This window comes from Pelodiscus sinensis, chromosome 1 (assembly GCF_052426305.1).
Source record: "Pelodiscus sinensis isolate ZL-2025 chromosome 1, ASM5242630v1, whole genome shotgun sequence".
NCBI classification, from domain to species: domain Eukaryota; kingdom Metazoa; phylum Chordata; order Testudines; family Trionychidae; genus Pelodiscus; species Pelodiscus sinensis.
The window spans coordinates 360,709,006-360,729,081 of record NC_143052.1 but is presented as its reverse complement, the minus strand read 5'-3'; the positions used below and the strand labels follow the sequence as shown (position 1 = coordinate 360,729,081).

At 68.6% G+C, this 20,076-nt stretch overlaps 3 protein-coding genes across 6 annotated transcripts in view; 2 read left to right on the top strand and 1 right to left on the bottom strand.

Moving 5' to 3' along the window:
* HPX (hemopexin) overlaps window positions 1-5,829 on the top strand; it is a 64,593-nt gene extending 58,764 nt beyond the window's left edge. For all 3 annotated transcript variants that reach the window (XM_089775851.1, XM_089775850.1, XM_089775852.1), the window contains 4 exons: window positions 1,404-1,520; window positions 2,905-3,035; window positions 3,723-3,867; window positions 4,188-5,829. In XM_089775851.1, coding sequence (XP_089631977.1) covers window positions 1,404-1,520; window positions 2,905-3,035; window positions 3,723-3,867; window positions 4,188-4,414 — 620 coding nt within the window. In that variant the 3' untranslated portion in view covers window positions 4,415-5,829. The remainder of the gene's footprint in view (window positions 1-1,403; window positions 1,521-2,904; window positions 3,036-3,722; window positions 3,868-4,187) is intronic.
* Window positions 5,830-7,896: 2,067 nt separating this feature from the next.
* On the bottom strand, window positions 7,897-11,335 carry LOC149526163 (uncharacterized). The gene is made up of 2 exons (XM_089775849.1): window positions 11,222-11,335; window positions 7,897-9,013 (listed from the first exon to the last, which is right to left on the bottom strand). Exon 2 carries the CDS (start codon window positions 9,004-9,006, stop codon window positions 7,897-7,899), a length of 1,110 nt encoding a protein of 369 aa, XP_089631975.1. The 5' UTR covers window positions 9,007-9,013; window positions 11,222-11,335.
* On the top strand, window positions 7,925-16,977 carry LOC149526162 (uncharacterized). 2 transcript variants are annotated; one of them, XM_089775847.1, is made up of 3 exons: window positions 7,925-8,064; window positions 12,556-12,763; window positions 14,401-16,977. In XM_089775847.1, exon 3 carries the CDS (start codon window positions 14,534-14,536, stop codon window positions 16,304-16,306), a length of 1,773 nt encoding a protein of 590 aa, XP_089631973.1. In that variant the 5' UTR covers window positions 7,925-8,064; window positions 12,556-12,763; window positions 14,401-14,533; the 3' UTR covers window positions 16,307-16,977. The 2 variants fall into 2 exon arrangements, with proteins under 2 accessions (XP_089631973.1, XP_089631974.1); XM_089775848.1 differs by lacking the exon at window positions 14,401-16,977 and having other exon boundaries at window positions 12,556-14,394.
* The last annotated feature ends 3,099 nt before the right edge of the window (window positions 16,978-20,076 follow it).

The following is a 20,076-nucleotide window of genomic DNA, read 5'->3' as shown; positions in this document are numbered from 1 at the left end:
TGGTTCTAACTCCACACCCAGAGATCCAGTGTCTCCACTGGCTGAGCCCTTGCAGGGTCCGTGGTTCTAACTCCACACACAGAGATCCAGTGTCTCCGCTGGCTGAGCCCCTGCAGGGTCCGTGGTTCTAACTCCACACCCAGAGATCCAGTGTCTCCACTGGCTGAGCCCTTGCAGGGTCCGTGGTTCTAACTCCACACCCAGAGATCCAGTGTCTCCACTGGCTGAGCCCCTGCAGGGTCCGTGGTTCTAACTCCACACCCAGAGATCCAGTGTCTCCACTGGCTGAGCCCCTGCAGGGTCCGTGGTTCTAACTCCACACCCAGAGATCCAGTGTCTCCACTGGCTGAGCCCCTGCAGGGTCCGTGGTTCTAACTCCACACCCAGAGATCCAGTGTCTCCACTGGCTGAGCCCTTGCAGGGTCCGTGGTTCTAACTCCACACCCAGAGATCCAGTGTCTCCACTGGCTGAGCCCTTGCAGGGTCCGTGGTTCTAACTCCACACCCAGAGATCCAGTGTCTCCACTGGCTGAGCCCCTGCAGGGTCCGTGGTTCTAACTCCACACCCAGAGATCCAGTGTCTCCCCTGGCTGAGCCCCTGCAGGGTCCGTGGTTCTAACTCCACACCCAGAGATCCAGTGTCTCCGCTGGCTGAGCCCCTGCAGGGTCCGTGGTTCTAACTCCACACCCAGAGATCCAGTGTCTCCACTGGCTGAGCCCCTGCAGGGTCCGTGGTTCTAACTCCACACCCAGGGTCTGTCTACAGTACCCCGCTAGTTCGAACTAGGAGGGTAATGTAGGCATACTGCACTTGCTAATGAAGCCCGGGATTTGAATTTCCCGGGCTTCATTAGCATAAGCGGGGAGCCGCCATTTTTAAATCCCCGCTGCTTCGAACCCCGTGTAGCGCGGCTACACGGGGCTCGAACTAGGTAGTTTGGACTAGGGTCCTATTCCGAACTACCGGTACACCTCGTGCTTACTCCCCGGGCTTCATTAGCAAGTGCGGTATGCATACATTACCCTCCTAGTTCGAACTACCCCCAGAGATTGGACCGTTACACGAGCAGCAGACACAGAACCAGAGGACACAAGCTGTCGTGTGACCCCTCACACGGCCCCCTCTGTGGACACTTTTGGGGCAACCCCCCTCCGGGTGTAGCAGTGACCTGGCTGCTCCCCTTAAAATCCAGTAAGGTCACACCCCCCCCCATCCCCTGCCTGCTCCCTGGCTGCCTCCTGCCATCTCCCTGCTGCCCTCCCGCCAGCCACCGGCCACCCCCCAGCATGCCCTGGTCTGTGACCCCCGCCACCATCAGGCCCCCTGCTCCCCTACCTGCCCCCGACCCATCCTGTGCCTACGGGCCGTGGCACTGATCTCTCTCCCCACTGGGCGGGCACAGGCCACGGGCACGAGGCCCGCCGAAACGCCAGCACCATGGCCAGCTGGGACCCCTGCAGCGACATCCCCTTCCAGGCCTTCACCTCCGACGACGCCGGCCGCACCTACGCCTTCCGGGGTGAGTGGGGAGCGGGCACCAGGGCTCCCCCTCTGCAGCCACGCCCGGGGCCCTTCCCCCCCCCGCCGGGAGTGCCCACAGCCTGCGTGGGTCACTAGGAGCCCTTGTCTGTGGCCGGGAAAATTATCTGGCACCCCACAGCCCCTCCCCCGTACCCCCCCTTCGGGACACTGCCCAGAGCCCCTCCCTCCTGTACCCCCCTTCTGGAGACTTCCCGGAGCCCCTCCCCCCTGTACCCCCTTCTGGACACTGCCCGGAGCCCCTCCCCCCTGTCCCCCCTTCTGGACACTGCCCGGAGCCCCTCCCCCCTCCCCCCTGTACCTCCCTTCTGGACACTGCCCGGAGCCCCTCCCCCCTGTACCCCCTTCTGGAGACTGCCCGGAGCCCTCCCCCCTGTCCCCCCTTCTGGACACTGCCCGGAGCCCCTCCCCCTCCCCCCTGTACCTCCCTTCTGGACACTGCCCGGAGCCCCTCTCCCCGTACCCCCTTCTGGACACTGCCCGGAGCCCCTCCCCCCCATACCCCACTGTCAGGACACTGCCCGGAGCCCCTCCCCCCTGTACCCCCCTTCTGGACACTGCCCAGAGCCCCTCCCCCCTGTACCCCCTTCTGGACACTGCCCGGAGCCCCTCCCCCCCATACCCCCTTCTGGACACTGCCCGGAGCCCCTCCCCCTGTGCCCCCCTTCTGGACACTTCCCGGAGCCCCTCCCCCCCGTAGCCCCCTTCTGGACACTGCCCGGAGCCCCTCCCCACTTCTGGCCACATCCTGGAGGCTCGCCTCGGTTCCACAGGCCTGCTCTGTGCCCAGGCTGTGCCTGGCCCATGGGGGACCCAGGCCCCAGAGCTCACAGGGCAGGTCTGTGGCTCTGTAGGTGGCTGGCGGGTCCCAGGTCCTGGCTCCTGGCCCCCAGGCTGGGGTCCCCCAGGGAAGGCCCTGCCCCACAAGCTGGGGGAAGGGGTGAAGCCCGAGCTCGCTGTGGGGCCAGGGCCAGGCCCAGGCCAGGGCACTGGAGCCCTTGGCAGGGTCCCTGTGCGCCGGGCGCTGGGGCGGCTGCTCCAGAGGGCTTGTGTGTCTCCTGGTGGTGCACATCCACACAGGCCTCTGCGCGCAGAACAACATCTATTCCACACCGGGACGGACACGGTGGCCCTCGGCTGGCCCTGAGCCCAGCTGCTGGGCGCGTGTCCGACTGGCCCTGTTGCAGGGCTGGTCCCGCCGGCTGCCAGTGGGATCGGGACGGGGCTGGGCCAGTGCCAGGGGGGGCTGGGCGCCTTCGCAGCCCCCCGGCAAGGAATCCCCCCACCCTAAGCAGCTTCCGCCCCCGGCCCTGCCCCCGGCCCTGCCCCCACTCCGCACAGCCCAGACTCTCTCGCCCGGGCAGGGGGCCTGTACTTCCGCCTGGACTCCGCGCGGGACGGCTGGCACTCCTGGCCCCTCAACCACACGTGGCACGACCTGGCCGGGCCGGTGGACAGCGCCTTCAGCTGGGACAAGAAACTCTACCTGATCCAGGTGAGGGGGCCCGGCTCCCCGCCTGCCTGGGCGGCTGTCTGCGGGGGTCTGCCCCCCAGCAAGGCGGGGGCTGGGTGTCCGCCCCAAGAGAAGGCGGGGGTGGGTGTCTGCCCCCCCAGCAAGGTGGGGGCTGGGTGTCCCCCCCAGAGAAGGCGGGGGCTGGGTGTCTGCCCCAAGAGAAGGCGGGGGTGGGTGTCTGCCCCCCCAGCAAGGCGGGGGCTGGGTGTCCCCCCCAGAAAAGGCGGGGGCTGGGAGTCCGCCCCAAGAGAAGGCGGGGGTGGGTGTCTGCCCCCCCAGCAAGGCGGGGGCTGGGTGTCCCCCCCAGAGAAGGCGGGGGCTGGGTGTCCGCCCCAAGAGAAGGCGGGGGTGGGTGTCTGCCCCCCCAGCAAGGCGGGGGCTGGGTGTCCCCCCCAGAGAAGGCGGGGGCTGGGTGTCCGCCCCAAGAGAAGGCGGGGGTGGGTGTCTGCCCCCCCAGCAAGGCGGGGGCTGGGTGTCCCCCCCAGAGAAGGCGGGGGCTGGGAGTCCGCCCCAAGAGAAGGCGGGAGTGGGTGTCTGCCCCCCCAGCAAGATGGGGGCTGGGTGTCCCCCCCAGAGCAGGGCGGGCACAGGGCGTCTGTGTCCCCCCAGGCCTCATTCAGGGCGCTCGGGATGGGGCCTTTGGATCTCCCCACACACTATGCCTTGCAGGGCTCCCAGGTCTCCATCTACCGGGCGGGGCAGGGCTACACGCGGGTGGAGGGCTACCCGCGCAGCCTGCAGGAGGAGCTGGGCATCGCGGACGCTGACGCCACCTTCACCTGCCCCCACTCTGACCTGCTCTTCGTCATCAAAGGTGGGGCCGGCAGGGCAGGGGCTGCCCCCGCAGGAAAGAAAGGGCTGCAGGGCAGTGTGGTCTAGTGGGTACAGCCGGGGCCTAGGAGGCAGGACTCCTGTCTTCTATCCCTGGTGCGGGGAGCGGGGGCTAGTGGCTAGAGCGGGGGGGCGGGAGCCAGGACTCCTGGGAGGGGTTGGCTGGCGAGGTGTCTGGAGGGGGTGCAGGACTCCTGGGTCCCTCCATCCTCTTGGCCTGGCCGTGCCCTGGGGGGCAGTGGGTGAGCGGGAGGGGGGCAGGGCGCCTGGCCTGGCTCTGACGGGCTCCGGCCTGCCCCGCAGGGAGCCGCATGCAGCAGGTGGACCTGACCCAAAGCCCGCGGGGCCCGGGGCCAGAGGGACCCATCCCCCATGACCACGTGGACAGCGCCATGTGCAACGTGGACGGCGTGCACCTCTTCCACGGAACCACCTTCCACCGCTACGCCAGCGTGGACGCGCTCAGGGCGAGCCCCAAGGCCTCGCCCCCACAGGACGTGGCGGCCACCCTCTTCCGGTGCACCCACTAATGGGGCACTGCTCCCCGAACCCCCCCGCCGAGATGGAACCTTCCAGCCGCCACGCTTCCCGACTCCCCCCCTCCGGCAGGATGGGCCCTTCCACCCACCACGCTCCCCGAACCCCCCCGCCAAGATGGAACCTTCCAGCCGCCACGCTTCCCGACTCCCCCCCTCCGGCAGGATGGGCCCTTCCACCCACCACGCTCCCCGAACCCCCCCGCCGAGATGGAACCTTCCAGCCGCCACGCTTCCCGACTCCCCCCCCCTCCGGCAGGATGGACCCTTCCACCCACCACGCTCCCCGAACCCCCCCCGCCGAGATGGAACCTTCCAGCCGCCACGCTTCCCGACTCCCCCCCCCTCCGGCAGGATGGACCCTTCCACCCACCACGCTCCCCGAACCCCCCCGCCAAGATGGAACCTTCCAGCCGGCACGCTTCCCGACTCCCCCCCTCCGGCAGGATGGACCCTTCCACCCACCACGCTTCCCGACCCCCCCCTCGGCAGGATGGACCCTTCCGCCCACCACGCTTCCCGACCCCCCCGGCAGGATGGACCCTTCCACCCACCACGCTTCCCGACCCCCCCCCCCCCCGGCAGGATGGACCCTTCCACCTACCACGCTTCCCGACCCCCCCCTCGGCAGGATGGACCCTTCCGCCCACCACGCTTCCCGACCCCCCCCGGCAGGGTGGACCCTTCCGCCCACCACGCTTCCCGACCCCCCCCCCCCCGGCAGGATGGACCCTTCCACCCACCACGCTTCCCGGCCCCCCCCCCCGGCAGGATGGACCCTTCCACCCACCACGCTTCCCGACCCCCCCCCCCCCTCGGCAGGGTGGACCCTTCCGCCCACCACGCTTCCCGACCCCCCCCGGCAGGGTGGACCCTTCCGCCCACCACGCTTCCCGACCCCCCCCCGGCAGGATGGACCCTTCCACCCACCACGCTTCCCGACCCCCCCCCCCCCGGCAGGATGGACCCTTCCACCCACCACGCTTCCCGACCCCCCCCCCTCGGCAGGGTGGACCCTTCCGCCCACCACGCTTCCCGACCCCCCCCGGCAGGGACCCTTCCGCCCACCACGCTTCCCGACCCCCCCCCGGCAGGATGGACCCTTCCACCCACCACGCTTCCCGACCCCCCCCCCCCGGCAGGATGGACCCTTCCACCCACCACGCTTCCCGACCCCCTCGGCAGGGTGGACCCTTCCGCCCACCACGCTTCCCGACCCCCCCGGCAGGATGGACCCTTCCACCCACCACGCTTCCCGACCCCGCTACTCCAGCTCCCCGAAACGCCCCCCCAGTAAGATGGGACCTTCCACCTCCCCCTCACCCGTATGATGGTTCCTCCCGCATCCGGATGTCCCCCCGCCCCCTCTCAGTGGACTTCGCCGGAGCCAATAAACTGCGCCCCGCCCCCGCCCGCGTGTGTCTGCTCGGGGGGGCGGGGCTCGGTCTGGGGCACGTGGGTGTATATTTGCATGCGGGGGGCGGGGCTGGGTGACCCCCTGGCACGTGTCCCGGGCGCCCAGCTCTGCAGCTCCCGGCGGGGGGGGGGGCTTCTCCCCACGTGTGTCCCGGCCTGGCAGGCGGGCGGGGGGCTCCCCAGGGCGGGGGCGGGGGCGGGTGGAGGGGCGGGGGCGGGGGCGGTCGGGGGGGGGCTCCCCAGAGGCGGGGGCGGTACAGGGGCGGGGGGGGGCTCCCCAGGGCCGGGGGCGGTAGAGGGGCGGGGCGGGGGCTCCCCAGGGCCGGGGGCGGTGGAGGGGCGGGGGGGGGCTCCCCAGAGGCGGGGGCGGTACAGGGGCGGGGCGGGGGCTCCCCAGGGCCGGGGGCGGTAGAGGGGCGGGGCGGGGGCTCCCCAGGGCCGGGGGCGGTAGAGGGGCGGGGCGGGGGCTCCCCAGGGCCAGAGGCGGTAGAGGGGCGGGGCGGGGGCTCCCCAGGGCCAGAGGCGGTAGAGGGGCGGGGCGGGGGCTCCCCAGGGCCGGGGGCGGTAGAGGGGCGGGGCGGGGGCTCCCCAGGGCCAGAGGCGGTAGAGGGGCGGGGCGGGGGCTCCCCAGGGCCAGAGGCGGTAGAGGGGCGGGGCGGGGGCTCCCCAGGGCCGGGGGCGGTAGAGGGGCGGGGCGGGGGCTCCCCAGGGCCAGAGGCGGTAGAGGGGCGGGGCGGGGGCTCCCCAGGGCCGGGGGCGGTAGAGGGGCGGGGCGGGGGCTCCCCAGGGCCAGAGGCGGTAGAGGGGCGGGGGGGCTCCCCAGGGCCAGAGGCGGTAGAGGGGCGGGGGGGCTCCCCAGGGCCGGGGGCGGTAGAGGGGCGGGGCGGGGGCTCCCCAGGGCCGGGGGCAGTAGAGGGGCGGGGGGGCTCCCCAGGGCCGGGGGCGGTAGAGGGGCGGGGGGGCTCCCCAGGGCGGGGGCGGTAGAGGGGCGGGGGGGCTCCCCAGGGCCAGAGGCGGTAGAGGGGCGGGGGGGGCTCCCCAGGGGGGAGCGGTAGAAGGGGGGGGGGGTAGAGGGGCGGGGGGGGCTCCCCAGGGCCGGGGGCGGTAGAGGGGCGGGGCGGGGGCTCCCCAGGGGCGGGGGGGCTGGTGGAGGGGGCGGGGGGGCTCCCCAGGGCCGGGGGCGGTAGAGGGGCGGGGCGGGGGCTCCCCAGGGCCAGAGGCGGTAGAGGGGCGGGGGGCTCCCCAGGGCGGGGGCGGTCGGGGGGGGTCCCCAGGGCCGGGGGCGGTAGAAGGACGGGGGGGGTAGAGGGGCGGGGGGGGCTCCCCAGGGGCGGGGGGGCTCCCCAGGGCCAGAGGCGGTAGAGGGGCGGGGGGGCTCCCCAGGGCCGGGGGCGGGAGGGGCGGGGGGGGGGTAGAGGGGCGGGGGGGGCTCCCCAGGGCGGGGGCGGCAGAGGGGCGGGGGGGGGGCTCCCCAGGGGCGGGGGCGGTAGAGGGGCGGGGGGGGCTCCCCCCGGGGGCAGGGCGGGGGGGGGGGCGGGGCAGAGGGGCGGGGGGGGGCTCCCCAGGGGCGGGGGCGGTAGAAGGACGGGGGGGGTAGAGGGGCGGGGGGGGCTCCCCAGGGCGGGGGCGGCAGAAGGGCGGGGGGGGGGGGCTCCCCAGGGGCGGGAGGCGGTAGAAGGACGGGGGGGGGTAGAGGGGCGGGGGGGCTCCCCAGGGGCGGGGGCGGTAGAAGGACGGGGGGGGTAGAGGGGCGGGGGGGGCTCCCCAGGGCCGGCCCCCAACATGCAAACCGCCAGACTGGGTCAGGCCAAGGTGCATCCCGCCCCGCGGCCCCAGGGAACGGACAGAGCCGGCTCCGCCTGCGACCCGGCCCAGACCCTCCACAGGCTAGCCCCCAGGGCCTGGGCCTCGGTCCTGGCAGGGGGGTGAGAAGTGGGGCCCTTGGGGAGAGCAGCGGCCCTGTGGGTCCCCGTGGGGGCCCAGGCCAGTGGCAGGAGGGCTCGGGGGGCCCGAGGAGGCGGATGCCGCAGGACCCGTTGGCAGAACCAGGCTTTATTGGCTCAGCCGAAGATGCAGACGGTGCCCGAGGCCAGGCGGTGCCGGTACTCGCGCAGCAGGCAGGCGGCCGGCGGGAAGTTGCTCCTCATCTCCAGCTGGCCGGGCACCACGTGAACGGTGACGCCGGGCCCCAGCCCCTCGGCCAGCTTGTGCAGCATGCGCTGGGCCAGGTAGCCCCGGGCCCGGGCCGGCTCGGCCTCCAGGCTGGCATAGACCTCGGGCGGCGGGTTGGGCAGCTTCCACTCCAGCTCCCCGATCAGCTGGTGGGTGCGGGCCTTGTCCAGGGCGCAGGGCCTCTCGCTGTAGCAGGCCACCGCCCGCAGCCCGCCGGCCGCCTGGCCCGCGATGTAGCTGCCCTGGGCCAGCACCTCGTCCGCCTCGGGGCCCGGCTGGCCCTGCCAGGCCATCACCGCCCAGCTCAGCCAGTCGTAGTTCTTCTCCAGCCGCGCCAGCACCCGGGAGGCCGCCTCGGCGGGGTCGGCCGGCGGGGCCTGGGCCAGGACGTCGGCCACGTCCGCCTGGGCCTGGCCCGGGAAGTAGGCGGCGCACTGGCCCACGGCCTCCTCCATGCGCTGGTGCAGCGCGGCCACGGGGCCGGCCCAGCGGCCCAGCAGCAGGGCCCCGTCGCGCCCCGTCAGCCCGGCCTGGGCCAGCAGGCACAGCAGCCCCGCACCCAGCACCAGCCTGAGGCGCTGGCAGAACTGGGCCATCTGCCCGCGGCGGGGCTGCTGTGCCTGTACGGCCTGCTCCAGCAGCGCCGGGCCCTGCACCCGCCGGCACAGCCCCAGCAGCTGCCGCTCCAGCTGGTACTGCTCGCAGCGCTGCAGGAACAGCTCCGTCTCCCGCGGGGCCTGGGCCGCGCCCGCCCGCAGCGCCGCCCCCAGCGGCCCGTAGGTGCCGGCCACGCTGTCCTCGCAGCGCCCCAGCTCCGCGTCGTCCAGCAGCGCCGGGCGCCCCGCCAGCGCCCCGTCCAGCGCCTCCAGCGCCCGCTGCACCAGCTCCAGCTGCTCCGGCGTGGCCGAGCCCTGCAGCTGCGCCACCGCGCCCAGCCCCAGCGAGCGCAGCGCCTGCAGGAAGGCCTGGGGCTCCAGCTGCGGCCCGAAGAGCGCCATGCCGGGCCTGCGGGAGAGGGCCCAGCTCAGCAGGGAGGGGACCCCGCGGGGCCCGGGGCATGCGGAGGGGGGTGGGGGCTCCCTGGGAGGGGAGCTGAGCGGGGGATGGGTGCCCCCGGGCATTGCCCTCGCGTCACCTCCATGTTGGCCCCACCGGCGAGTCACTGCTCCGTCAGCCTGGCTGGGCCCTAGGGGGCAGTGTGCCAGGCGGCAGGGCACATGGGGGCTTGGTGGGAATGGCTGGGTGCATGCGGTGGGCATGACTTGGGTGGGGCTGGGTTGGGGGATGGGGAGGGCTCTGGTGGGTTTGGGTTGGGATGGGGTAGGGGTGGGGGATGGGAGGGCTTGGGTGGGGCTGAGTTGGGGGATGGGATGGGGTAGGAGTGGGGGATGGGGAGGGCTCTGGTGGGGCTGGGTTGGGGGATGGGGTAGGGGTGAGGGATGGGCAGGGCTCGGGTGGGGTGGGGTGGGGGATGGGGAGGGCTTTGGTGGGTTGGGATGGGGTAGGGGTGGGGGATGGGGAGGGCTCGAGTGGGGCTGGGTTGGGGGATGGGATGAGGTAGGGATGGGGGATGGGGAGGGGTGGGGGATGGGGAGGGCTCGGGTGGGGCTGGGATGGGGGTAGAGGTGAGGGATGGGCAGGGCTCGGGTGGGGTGGGGTGGGTTGGGGGATGGGGTGGGGTGGGGAGGGGTGGGGGATGGGGAGGGCTCGGATGGGGCTTGGTTGGGGGATGGGGAGGGATAGGGGTGGGGGATGGGGAGGGCTCTGGGGGGGCTGGGTTGGGGGATGGGGAGGGATAGGGGTGGGGGATGGGGAGGGCTCTGGTGGGTCTGGGGTGGGGGATGGGCTGTCGTGGGCAAGTCCCAGCCTGGTGCAGGGGCTACAGCCAGCCCCATGGGGAGGGGGCTCGGCTGAGCTCAAGCATGCCCTGTGCTTGCTTTGGGGATGTGGACTCCCTACCCTGGGGGACAGGAGTCCGGAGGGCCCCTAGGAAGGGGCACAAGATGGATGGGGGCCCAGGGAAAGGGCGCAGGGTGGGCAGGGGGTCCTTGGGAAGGGGGGCGGGGTGGGCAGGGAGGGATCCAGGGAAGGATCCGGGGAGGGGTGCAGGGCAGGCAGGGAGGGATCCAGGGAGGAGCTCGGGGAGGGGTGCAGGGCGGGCAGGGAGGGCTCCGGGGAGGGGCGCAGGGCGGGCGGGGAGGGCTCCGGGGAGGGGCGCAGGGCGGGCGGGGAGGGCAGGGAGGGCGGGCGGGGAGGGCTCCGGGGAGGGGCGCAGGGCGGGCGGGGAGGGCTCCGGGGAGGGGCTCCGGGGAAGGGCCCGGGGAGGGGCGCAGGGCGGGCGGGGAGGGCTCCGGGGAGGGGCGCAGGGCGGGCGGGGAGGGCTCCGGGGAGGGGCGCAGGGCGGGCGGGGAGGGCTCCGGGGAGGGGCGCAGGGCGGGCGGGGAGGGCTCCGGGGAAGGGCCCGGGGAGGGGCGCAGGGCGGGCGGGGAGGGCTCCGGGAAGGGGCGCAGGGCGGGTGGGGAGGGCTCCGGGGAAGGGCCCGGGGAGGGGCGCAGGGCGGGCGGGGAGGGCTCCGGGGAGGGGTGCAGGGCGGGCGGGGAGGGCTCCGGGGAGGGGCGCAGGGCGGGCGGGGAGGGCTCCGGGGAGGGGCGCAGGACGGGCGGGGAGGGCTCCGGGAAGGGGCGCAGGGCGGGCGGGGAGGGCTCCGGGGAGGGGCGCAGGGCGGGCGGGGAGGGCTCCGGGGAGGGGCGCAGGACGGGCGGGGAGGGCTCCGGGAAGGGGCGCAGGATGGGCGGGGAGGGCTCCGGGGAGGGGCGCAGGGCGGGCGGGGAGGGCTCCGGGGAAGGGCCCGGGGAGGGGCGCAGGGCGGGCGGGGAGGGCTCCGGGGAAGGGCCCGGGGAGGGGCGCAGGGCGGGCGGGGCGGGCGGGGAGGCAGCTGCCGAAGGTGACCTCGCAGAGGACAGCCCAGCCCAAGGGCAGGGCGCTGGGGAGCGGCCCAGCCAGGACGCGCAGGGGCAGGGGGGCAGCGGCCGCTCGCTGGGGCCCCAGAGCACTCCCAGGGTCCCCTGGCACCCCCCTTCTGGGTCCCCAGACCTCCTGGGCAGAGTGGCCCTGCTGGGACCAGCGAGGCTGCACCTGCGGGAGCCCCCAGCCCCCCCGTGCCCGGCGGGCAGAAGGGTGCCAGGGTCTCCGGGCTGCACGCCGGGCCCCTACCTGGTCCAGGTGCCCAGGGGTGAGGTGCCTCTGGCTGCAGTGCCTGGACTGTGCCCCACTCTGCTGGCGTCCCGGCTTATCTGCCCTCGGACACGTGGGGCCGGGCCGGCCAGGGACAGCTCCAGAGCGGCTCCTGGCGCCGCGGCTCTGGCTCCCGGACAGGCTGCGTGGGGCTTCGCTCCCGCAGAGCCCTCGTGTCCTCCCCCACGCCGGCCCCCGGCAGCCCTGGCACCCCCCCCGCGATGTACCAACCCCCAGTGAGGGGGGCCTCCCCCTGGGATGGCCTGACAGTGGGGACTGTTCCCTGTTTGCCCCGGGGTGTGTATGTGATCCTGCTGTTCTGTAATGACTGTCGGTGTGTGTGCGTGCCTCAGTTTCCCAGCGCGGTGCCCGTGGGGAAAGACGGGGCAGGCCCACCGCAGTGCCATGGGGGGAAAGGCAGGGGGCAGACTCAGGGCAGTCCTAGCGTGGTGCCTGTGGGGAAAAAGGCAGGGGGGAAACCCGGCACAGTGCCGTGGGGAAAGACGGGGGCAGACCCAGTGCAGTCCCAGCGCGGTGCCCATGGGGGAAAGGCGGGGGAGGGGGGCAGGCCCAGTGCAGTGCCCATGGGGGGGCAGACCCAGTGCAGTCCCAGCACGGTGCCCATGGGGGAAAGGCGGGGGAGGGGGGCAGGCCCAGTGCAGTGCCCATGGGGGGGCAGACCCGATGCTGCAGGGGGAAAGGCGGGGGCAGACTGTCACAGCACGTCGGGGCCCCCACCCTGCCCCCCTGCGCAGCCAGACAGACCCGCCGGGTGGGAGGCGGGGGGGGTCACTGCTGCTCCGAGACACGGCCCGGCTCGGGGCCCACGTGGGCGGCGGAGCCTCAGACCCCCTGGGGGGGCACCCAGGCCCTGAGCCCCGAGCACCCCAATTAGTCCCTTCCCTTCGGGTTTGCCCAGCTGTGCCGTAGTGGGGGGGAACTTGCTGGTTTCTATGGGTCTGTGGTAACCCCACTGGCTGCCGCCGGTCCCACAGCCCAGAAGGACAGGGATGAGTCATTATGCAAAGGGTCTCTCAACCAGTCCGACCAGCTACCCCCCATGGAGAGGAACAAAGGGAGGGGGATGCTGCCCTGGCTGGGGGGCAGGGCTGGAGGAGAGTCAGTTAGTTTCTGTCTGGGAGCATGGAGGAAGCAGCCTCAGCAACAGGCTGGGGGGTTTAGAAGCCGAGACCCCCTCCCAAGTCAAGGGGGGGGCTGAGGGATCCTAGGCCTGCCCTGTGACCTGGTGACATCTGTGCTGGGCTGTATCCTGGAGAGGCAATAAACCACCTCTATTCTACTGGCTGGTGCAGTCTGTTCGTGCCCTTTCGGGGTGCAGGAGGCGGGGGACCCCAACGCGCCGTCACACTGGTGTCAGAAGTGGGATGCACTGCACCCCGTGGATGGAGCTCCCAGCGGCGAGCGACAAGGCACAGTAGAAGCAAGAGCCCTGGAGCCAGGCGTGCTGGAGACAGAGCAAAGCGGTTCCTGGGAATCGTGGGGCGCTGCAGCACTAGACTGGTGAGTCTGCACCGAGGGGCCCAGCGGGCAGATGGCCTACGCCCGACTCTTGAAGGCAGAGCTGGTGGGGCTGTGCAGAGAGAGGGGCTTGCCTGTGCAGAAAGCAACCAAGGCCCAGCTGATTACCCAGCTGGAAGATAATGACCAGCCACAGGGCCAGGATCTTGTCCCCAGGGGAAGCAGCCAGACCCCTCCTGAGTGTGTGTCAGGGTCTGAGAGGGGGAGGAGCACTGGAACCCACCAGACAGATGGGACAGCTTCCACCAGGAGGCCTGCAAGCTGTAGCCCATCTAGGGCAGGGGCCAGCCAAGCAGAGCTGCGGCGGCTGGAGATCCAGCTGCGGATGAAGGAATTGGAAGTACAGGACCGAGAGAGGGACCGCCAGGACCGAGAGAGGGAACGCCAGGACCGAGAGAAGGAACGCCAGGACCGAGAGAAGGACCGCCAGGACCGAGAGAGGGAGCGCCAAGATCGAGAGAGGCAGCGACAGCATGAGTTGGCCATGGCAGAGCGGAGAACCGGCGGGGCACTGGCTGTGCCAAGAGTGGAGGGGCCCCAGGGTCCCAGGGCTGCCAGACACTTGGAGAGGCTCGTGGTGGCCCAATTGAAGGATATGGGCGACATAGACGGATTCCTCAGCTCCTTTGAGAGGGCCTGTGGGCTACAACAGGTCCCCCCAGCTGACTGGCTGCAGGAGCTCGTCCCCGCACTGAACCAGGAGGCGGCCGGAGTGCTCAGTCAGCTGGAGGACCTACAGCCAGGGGAGTACAACCGAGTCAAGGAGGCCCTGCTGCACAAGTCTGGGCTGACCCCCGAGATAGAATCATAGAATAATAGGACTGGAAGGGACCTCGAGAGGTCATCGAGTCCAGCCCCCCGCCCTCAAGGCAGGACCAAGCTCCGTCTACACCATCCCTGACAGATGTCTATCTAACCTGTTCTTAAATATCTCCAGAGAGGGAGATTCCACCACCTCCCTTGGCAATTTATTCCAATATTTGACCACCCTGACAGTTAGGAATTTTTTCCTAATGTCCAATCTAAACCTCCCCTGCTGCACTTTAAGCCCATTACTCCTTGTCCTGTCCTCAGAAACCAAGAGGAACAAATTTTCTCCTTCCTCCTTGTGACACCCTTTTAGATATTTGAAAACCGCTATCATGTCCCCCCTTAATCTTCTTTTTTCCAAACTAAACAAGCCCAGTTCATGAAGCCTGGCTTCATAGGTCATGTTCTCTAGACCTTTAATCATTCTTGTCGCTCTTCTCTGGACCCTTTCCAATTTCTCCACATCTTTCTTGAAATGTGGCGCCCAGAACTGGACACAGTACTCCAGCTGAGGCCTAACTAGTGCAGAGTAGAGCGGCAGAATGACTTCACGAGTTTTGCTTACAACACACCTGTTGATAAAACCTAGAATCATATTTGCTTTTTTTGCAACAGCATCACACTGTTGACTCGTATTCAACTTGTGGTCCACTATGACCCCTAGATCCCTTTCCGCCATGCTCCTTCCTAGACAGTCGCTTCCCATCTTGTATGTATGGAACTGATTGTTCCTTCCTAAGTGGAGCACTTTGCATTTCTCTTTATTAAACCTCATCCTGTTTACCTCTGACCATTTCTCTAATGTACAGGAAGAGGTTCCGGGGGGTGCAGAAGGAGCCACGGGAGACCTATGTGGACCTGGCCTCCCGCCTTGTGCAATACTGCCGCAATTGGGTGTCTGGAGTCAGAGCCCAGGCTGCAGAGGAGCTGCTCAAGTTGGTCATGATGGATCAGTTCTATGAAGCGTGCCCACCCAAACTGAGGCTGTGGCTCAAGGACCGGAGACCAGAAACCCCCCAGGAGGCTGAGAGACTGGCGGATGAGTTCACGGAGAGCCGGTCCAGGTGTGAACGGGAGTCCCGGAGAGAAAGGGAATCGCGCAGAGACTGGATCTCGGCTGAGCGATGGAGAGAGTCAGCTACGAGGCGAGCCCAAGGAACAGGTCGTTTGTGCCCCAGGGAACCAGCCAGGGCCTGGACAGAGACAGCCCAAAGCCTAACTTGCCAGCGCTGTGGGCAAAAAGGCCACAAGAGGGCTCAGTGCACCAAGTCCCATGACCTGGGACCTTCCAGGGTTAACTGGCTGGGGCGGGAGGAAGGGCAGGCTGCCCCAGAGGCAGGGGCTGGCAGGCAAACCTCAGCTCAGAGAGAGGGGAAGGATGCTCAGTGCACCTCCCCTGGGAGGTCTGACCCTCAGGAGGCAGATTTCTCCGTGTACCGGGTGGGGGCAGGGCGGCCCCTGCGGAGCGAGTGCCTCATACCCCTGGAGGTGGATGGTAGGAAGGTGACGGGTTTCTGGGACACGGGGGCGGAGGTGACTCTGGCCCGATCCGATATAGTGGCTCCAGAGCGGATACTACCCCACACCCAGCTGACCCTGAAGGGCATAGACGGGTCCCCGTTTAAGGTGCCTGTAGCCAGGGTGCATCTAAAATGGGGGGCCAAGGAAGGTCTCAAGGAAGTGGGGGTGCACCCGCACTTGGCCACTGAGGTGCTGATGGGGAATGACCTGGAGGAGTGGCCCCATGAATCCCAGTGGGCTCTAGTCACCACCCAGAGCCAGCGAGGGGCTGGCAACCTGGGTCCAGGGAAGGACTCCTGGCAGCGTCCTCAGGGTCCCATCCCAGCGGACACGGGGTCCAGCCAGGCTGGGACTCCGGACCTAGGCAGAGGTGGGGAACAGGTCCCGATCCCTGCCTCAGCAGCTGAATTCCAGGCTGAGGTGCAGGCAGACCCCTCCTTGCAGAGGCTGAGGGACCAGGCTGGCCTCCGTGCAGCTCAGCCCCGGGGGAGAGGTGGCCAGGAGAGATTCCTGCGGGAGCGTGGGCTCCTGTTCCGTGAATGGCTTCCCCCCAGGAAGGCGAGGGCATGGGGGGCCCAGCGGCAGCTGGTCGTCCCCCAAAAGTATCGCCTCAAGCTGCTGTATTTGGCCCACGATTCCCCCGTTGGGGGCCACCGGGGGATCCGGAGCACCCGGCTGAGGCTGCTCCAACACTTCTACTGGCCGGGGATGTTTGCAGCCGTGCAGCGGTACTGCCGGTCCTGTGACTCCTGCCAGAGGGACGGGAAGGCCCAAGACAGGAGGAAAGCGGCTTGGGGGTCTCTACCCCAGATAGACCCTCTGGGCTCGCTGAGAGAGTTATGGGAGGGGAAGTCCTCCCTGGATGGAGCATCGGGGGTGGAAGCCGCCCTGGCTGTCCAGAGAAGGCTCACTCGGCTCATGGCCCCGGCCCGAGAGACCCTGGCCAGGGATCAAGGCCAGCGGAAGGGTGGGTGTGACCCCCGAGGACAGGCCTGTGCCAGTCGCCCTGGAGCGGGGCGGCGAGTGGACAGAGGGAAGCCAGCTCATGTGGGGCCTCGCCACGGCCGGCCCGAGTCAAGGGGAGCACCCATGTCCCCGGGGCGGGTTCCCACGCAGAGGACCCGAACTTCCCTAGGTCACGAGCGGAGTGACCCTGCTCAGTTCGCTCTCGGAGGGGGGAGAACTGTGCCGTAGTGGGGGGGAACTTGCTGGTTTCTATGGGTCTGTGGTAACCCCACTGGCTGCTGCCGGTACCACGGCCCAGAAGGACGGGGATGGGTCATTATGCAAAGAGGCCCTCTCAACGGGTCCGACCAGCTACCCCCCATGGAGAGGAACAAAGGAAGGGGGATGCTGCCCTGGCTGGGGGGCAGGGCTGGAAGAGGGTTAGTTAGTTTCTGTCTGGGAGCATGGAGAGCATGTTTAGAAGCCGAGGCCCCCCCCGTATCAAGGCATCCTAGGCCTGCCCTGTAATCTGGTGACATCTGTGCTGTACCCTGGAGAGGCAATAAACTCCCTCTGGGTATGTCTACACTAGAAAGTTAGTTCGAACTAACGGACGTTAGTTCGAACTAACTTTCCTATGCGCTACACTAGCGCTCCGCTAGTTCGAATTTGAATCGAACTAGCGGAGCGCTTAGTTCGAACTAGGTAAACCTCATTTTACGAGGACTAACGCCTAGTTCGAACTAGCTAGTTCGAACTAAGGGCTGTGTAGCCCTTTAGTTCGAACTAGTGGGAGGCTAGCCCTCCCCAGGTTTCCCTGGTGGCCACTCTGGCCAACACCAGGGAAACTCTATGCCCCCCTCCCGGCCCCGGACCCCTTAAAGGGGCACGGGCTGGCTACGGTGCCCGTGCCCGGTGCAAGCCTGCCAGCACCCAGCTAGCAGCCCCTGCACCTGGCACGGCACAGAGCCACCCACCCGATGCCCCCCAGCCCACCCCTCTTGCCGGGACCAGGCTGGCGGCTCCCGGGAGCTTGCCCTGGACCGCAAGAGGCGGGCACCTTCCTGGGCTAGTGCGGACATCGTGGACCTGGTCCACGATCTCTGCACTAGGCACAGGAAAGTGGCCGTCTAGGGCAGGAGAGCTGCCAGCCTGGCCACCCAGGACCAGGTGTGCATGAAAATCAAGGGGGTCCACTGAGACCCCCGACCCTGAGCCCTGAGCTTACAATGGCCGTCCTGGGTCAGACCAAAGGTCCATCTAGCCCAGTAGCCTGTCTGCCAACAGCGGCCAACCCTAGGGACCCTGGAGGGGATGGACCGAAGACAATGACCAAGCCATTTGTCTCGTGCCATCCCTCTCCAGCCTTCCACAAACTTTGGGCAGGGACACCACTCCTACCCTCTGGCTAATACCACTCCATGGACCCAACCTCCATCACTTTATCTCACTTCCCTTTAAACTCTGTTCTAGTTCTAGCCTTCACAGCCTCCTGCAGCAAGGAGTTCCACAGGTTAACTATTTGCTTTGTCAACAACAACTTTCTCTGACTAGTTTCAAGCCTGCTACCCATTCCTTTCCTTTGGTGTCCTCTAGTCCTTCTATTATGGGAACTAATGAAGAACTTTTCTTTATGCACCCTCTCCACCCCACTCATGCTTTTATAGACCTCTGTCCTGTCCCCCCTCCGCCTCCTCTTTTCTAAGCTGAACAGTCCCAGTCTCTGTAGCCTCTCTTCATCTGGGACCTGTTCCCAACCCCTGATCATGTTAGTTGCCCTCCCCTCTCCCAGCCTTTCTCTTCCCCTCTCCCACCTCCTTTTCCCAGTCTCCCCTGGTTTTGTTCAATAAAGACAGAGTCAATGTTGGAAGAAACGTTATCTTTATTTTGTACATCAATAAGAAGGGGGGCTAGGGAAGGGTAAGTGGAAGGAGGTGAGGGAGGAATGGGGTACGAGCCCCCGATGGGGAGGACTGGGCTGGCTCTGCGGGCTTCTGGGGGTGGAAGCTCTCCTGCAGCCCCCCAATTACTCCCTCTCCCCAGATGGCAGCCTGCGGCAAGTGCAGCCGGGCTGATGGCCGAGTGGTGTGATGTGCCCAGTGTGGGCACTCAGGGCACTCCAAGCCAGAACTTCTTTGCAAGCGGGGCACCCCTTAGAACTGTGTGTCCGGGGTGGGGGTCGGGACCCTTTAAGCGCAGCCCTCGGCTAGCCTGAGACAGTATCTCCATGCTCTAAGTCCTCCTTTTATGCCCTGCCGGCACTGCTTCCGGCCATCATTAAGCCCTGTTCAGAGTCCACTCAATGTGGACTTACTAGTTCGAACTAGCAAAACGCTAGTTCGAACTAGTTTTTAGTTCTAGATGCGTTAGTTCGAACTAGCTTAGTTCGAATTAACTAATTCGAACTAAGTTAGTTCGAACTAGCGCTGTAGTGTAGACGTACCCCCAGTTCTACTGGCTGGGGGAGTCTGTTCGTGCCATTTCGGGGGTGCAGGAGGCGGGGACCCCAACGCGCCGTCACACCAGCCCAGGCGGCCCTGTCTCCAAACCCCAGAACACTCCTCCCCCCGGGCAGCCCCCCCATGGCCAGGTGAGGAGCCGCGGGCCACTGCCTAGCTCAGTGGTTCCCAAACTTTGGCATCGGCCCCTTTTTGATTTTTGAGAAACCCTCACCCCGTACAGCAAAAAAAGGACCTGACCGTAGCAGCAAAATGTGATGGGGGCGGGGCCTGGGTCTCCTCACCCCCCCCCCCCCGGCACACCTGCCAGTTTGGGAAGCCATGGCCAGTAGGGCTCACCCACAGCAGCAGCCAGTGACTGGGAGCCCAGGGCCTCAAGAGCAGGCATCACACAGACCAGCGCAGTGCCTGTGGGGCGAAAGGGGGGGGGAGGCAGACCCAGGGCGGTGCCCAATGGGGAAAAGGCGGGGGGACAGAGCTAGCGTGGTGCTGTGGGGGGACAGAGCTAGTGTGGGGCTGTGGGGGGAAAGGCGGGGGGGACAGAGCTAGTGTGTTGCTATGGGGGGGCAGACCAAGTGTGGGCCTGTGGGGGGAAAGGGGGGGGGACAGAGCTAGTGTGGTGCTGTGGGGGGAGGCAGATCAGTGTGGGGCTGTGGGGGGAAAGGCGGGGGGGACAGAGCTAGTGTGGTGCTGTGGGGGGAGGCAGATCAAGTGTGGGGCTGTGGGGGGAAAGGCGGGGGGGACAGAGCTAGTGTGGTGCTGTGGGGGGAGGCAGACCAAGTGTGGGGCTGTGGGGGGAAAGGCGGGGGGGACAGAGCTAGTGTGGTGCTGTGGGGGGAGGCAGACCAAGTGTGGGGCTGTGGGGGAAAGGCGGGGGGGACAGAGCTAGTGTGGTGCTGTGGGGGAGGCAGACCAAGTGTGGGGCTGTGGGGGGAAAGGCGGGGGGGACAGAGCTAACTGTGGTGCTGTGTGGGGGCAGACCAAGTGTGGGGCTGTGGGGGGAAAGGCGGGGGGGACAGAGCTAATGTGGTGCTGTGGGGGGGCAGACCAAGCGTGGGGTTGTGGGGGGAAAGGCGGGGGGGACAGAGCTAGTGTGGTGCTGCGGTGGGAGGCAGACCAAGTGTGGGGCTCTGGGGGGAAAGGCGGGGGGGACAGAGCTAGTGTGGTGCTGTGGGGGGGCAGACCAAGCGTGGGGTTGTGGGGGGAAAGGCGGGGGGGACAGAGCTAGTGTGGTGCTGTGGGGGGAGGCAGACCAAGTGTGGGCCTGTGGGGGGAAAGGGGGGGGGACAGAGCTAGTGTGGTGCTGTGGGGGGAGGCAGATCAAGTGTGGGGCTGTGGGGGGAAAGGCGGGGGGGACAGAGCTAGTGTGGTGCTGTGGGGGGAGGCAGATCAAGTGTGGGGCTGTGGGGGGAAAGGCGGGGGGGACAGAGCTAGTGTGGTGCCGTGGGGGGAGGCAGACCAAGCGTGGGGCTGTGGGGGGAAAGGCGGGGGGGACAGAGCTAGTGTGGTGCTGTGGGGGGAGGCAGACCAAGTGTGGGGCTGTGGGGGGAAAGGCGGGGG

Coding starts and splice junctions, on each gene's coding strand:
- LOC149526162 (XM_089775847.1), top strand. CDS start 14,534: ATGATGGATCAGTTCTATGAAGCGTGCCCACCCAAACTGAGGCTGTGG.
- LOC149526163 (XM_089775849.1), bottom strand. CDS start 9,006: ATGGCGCTCTTCGGGCCGCAGCTGGAGCCCCAGGCCTTCCTGCAGGCG.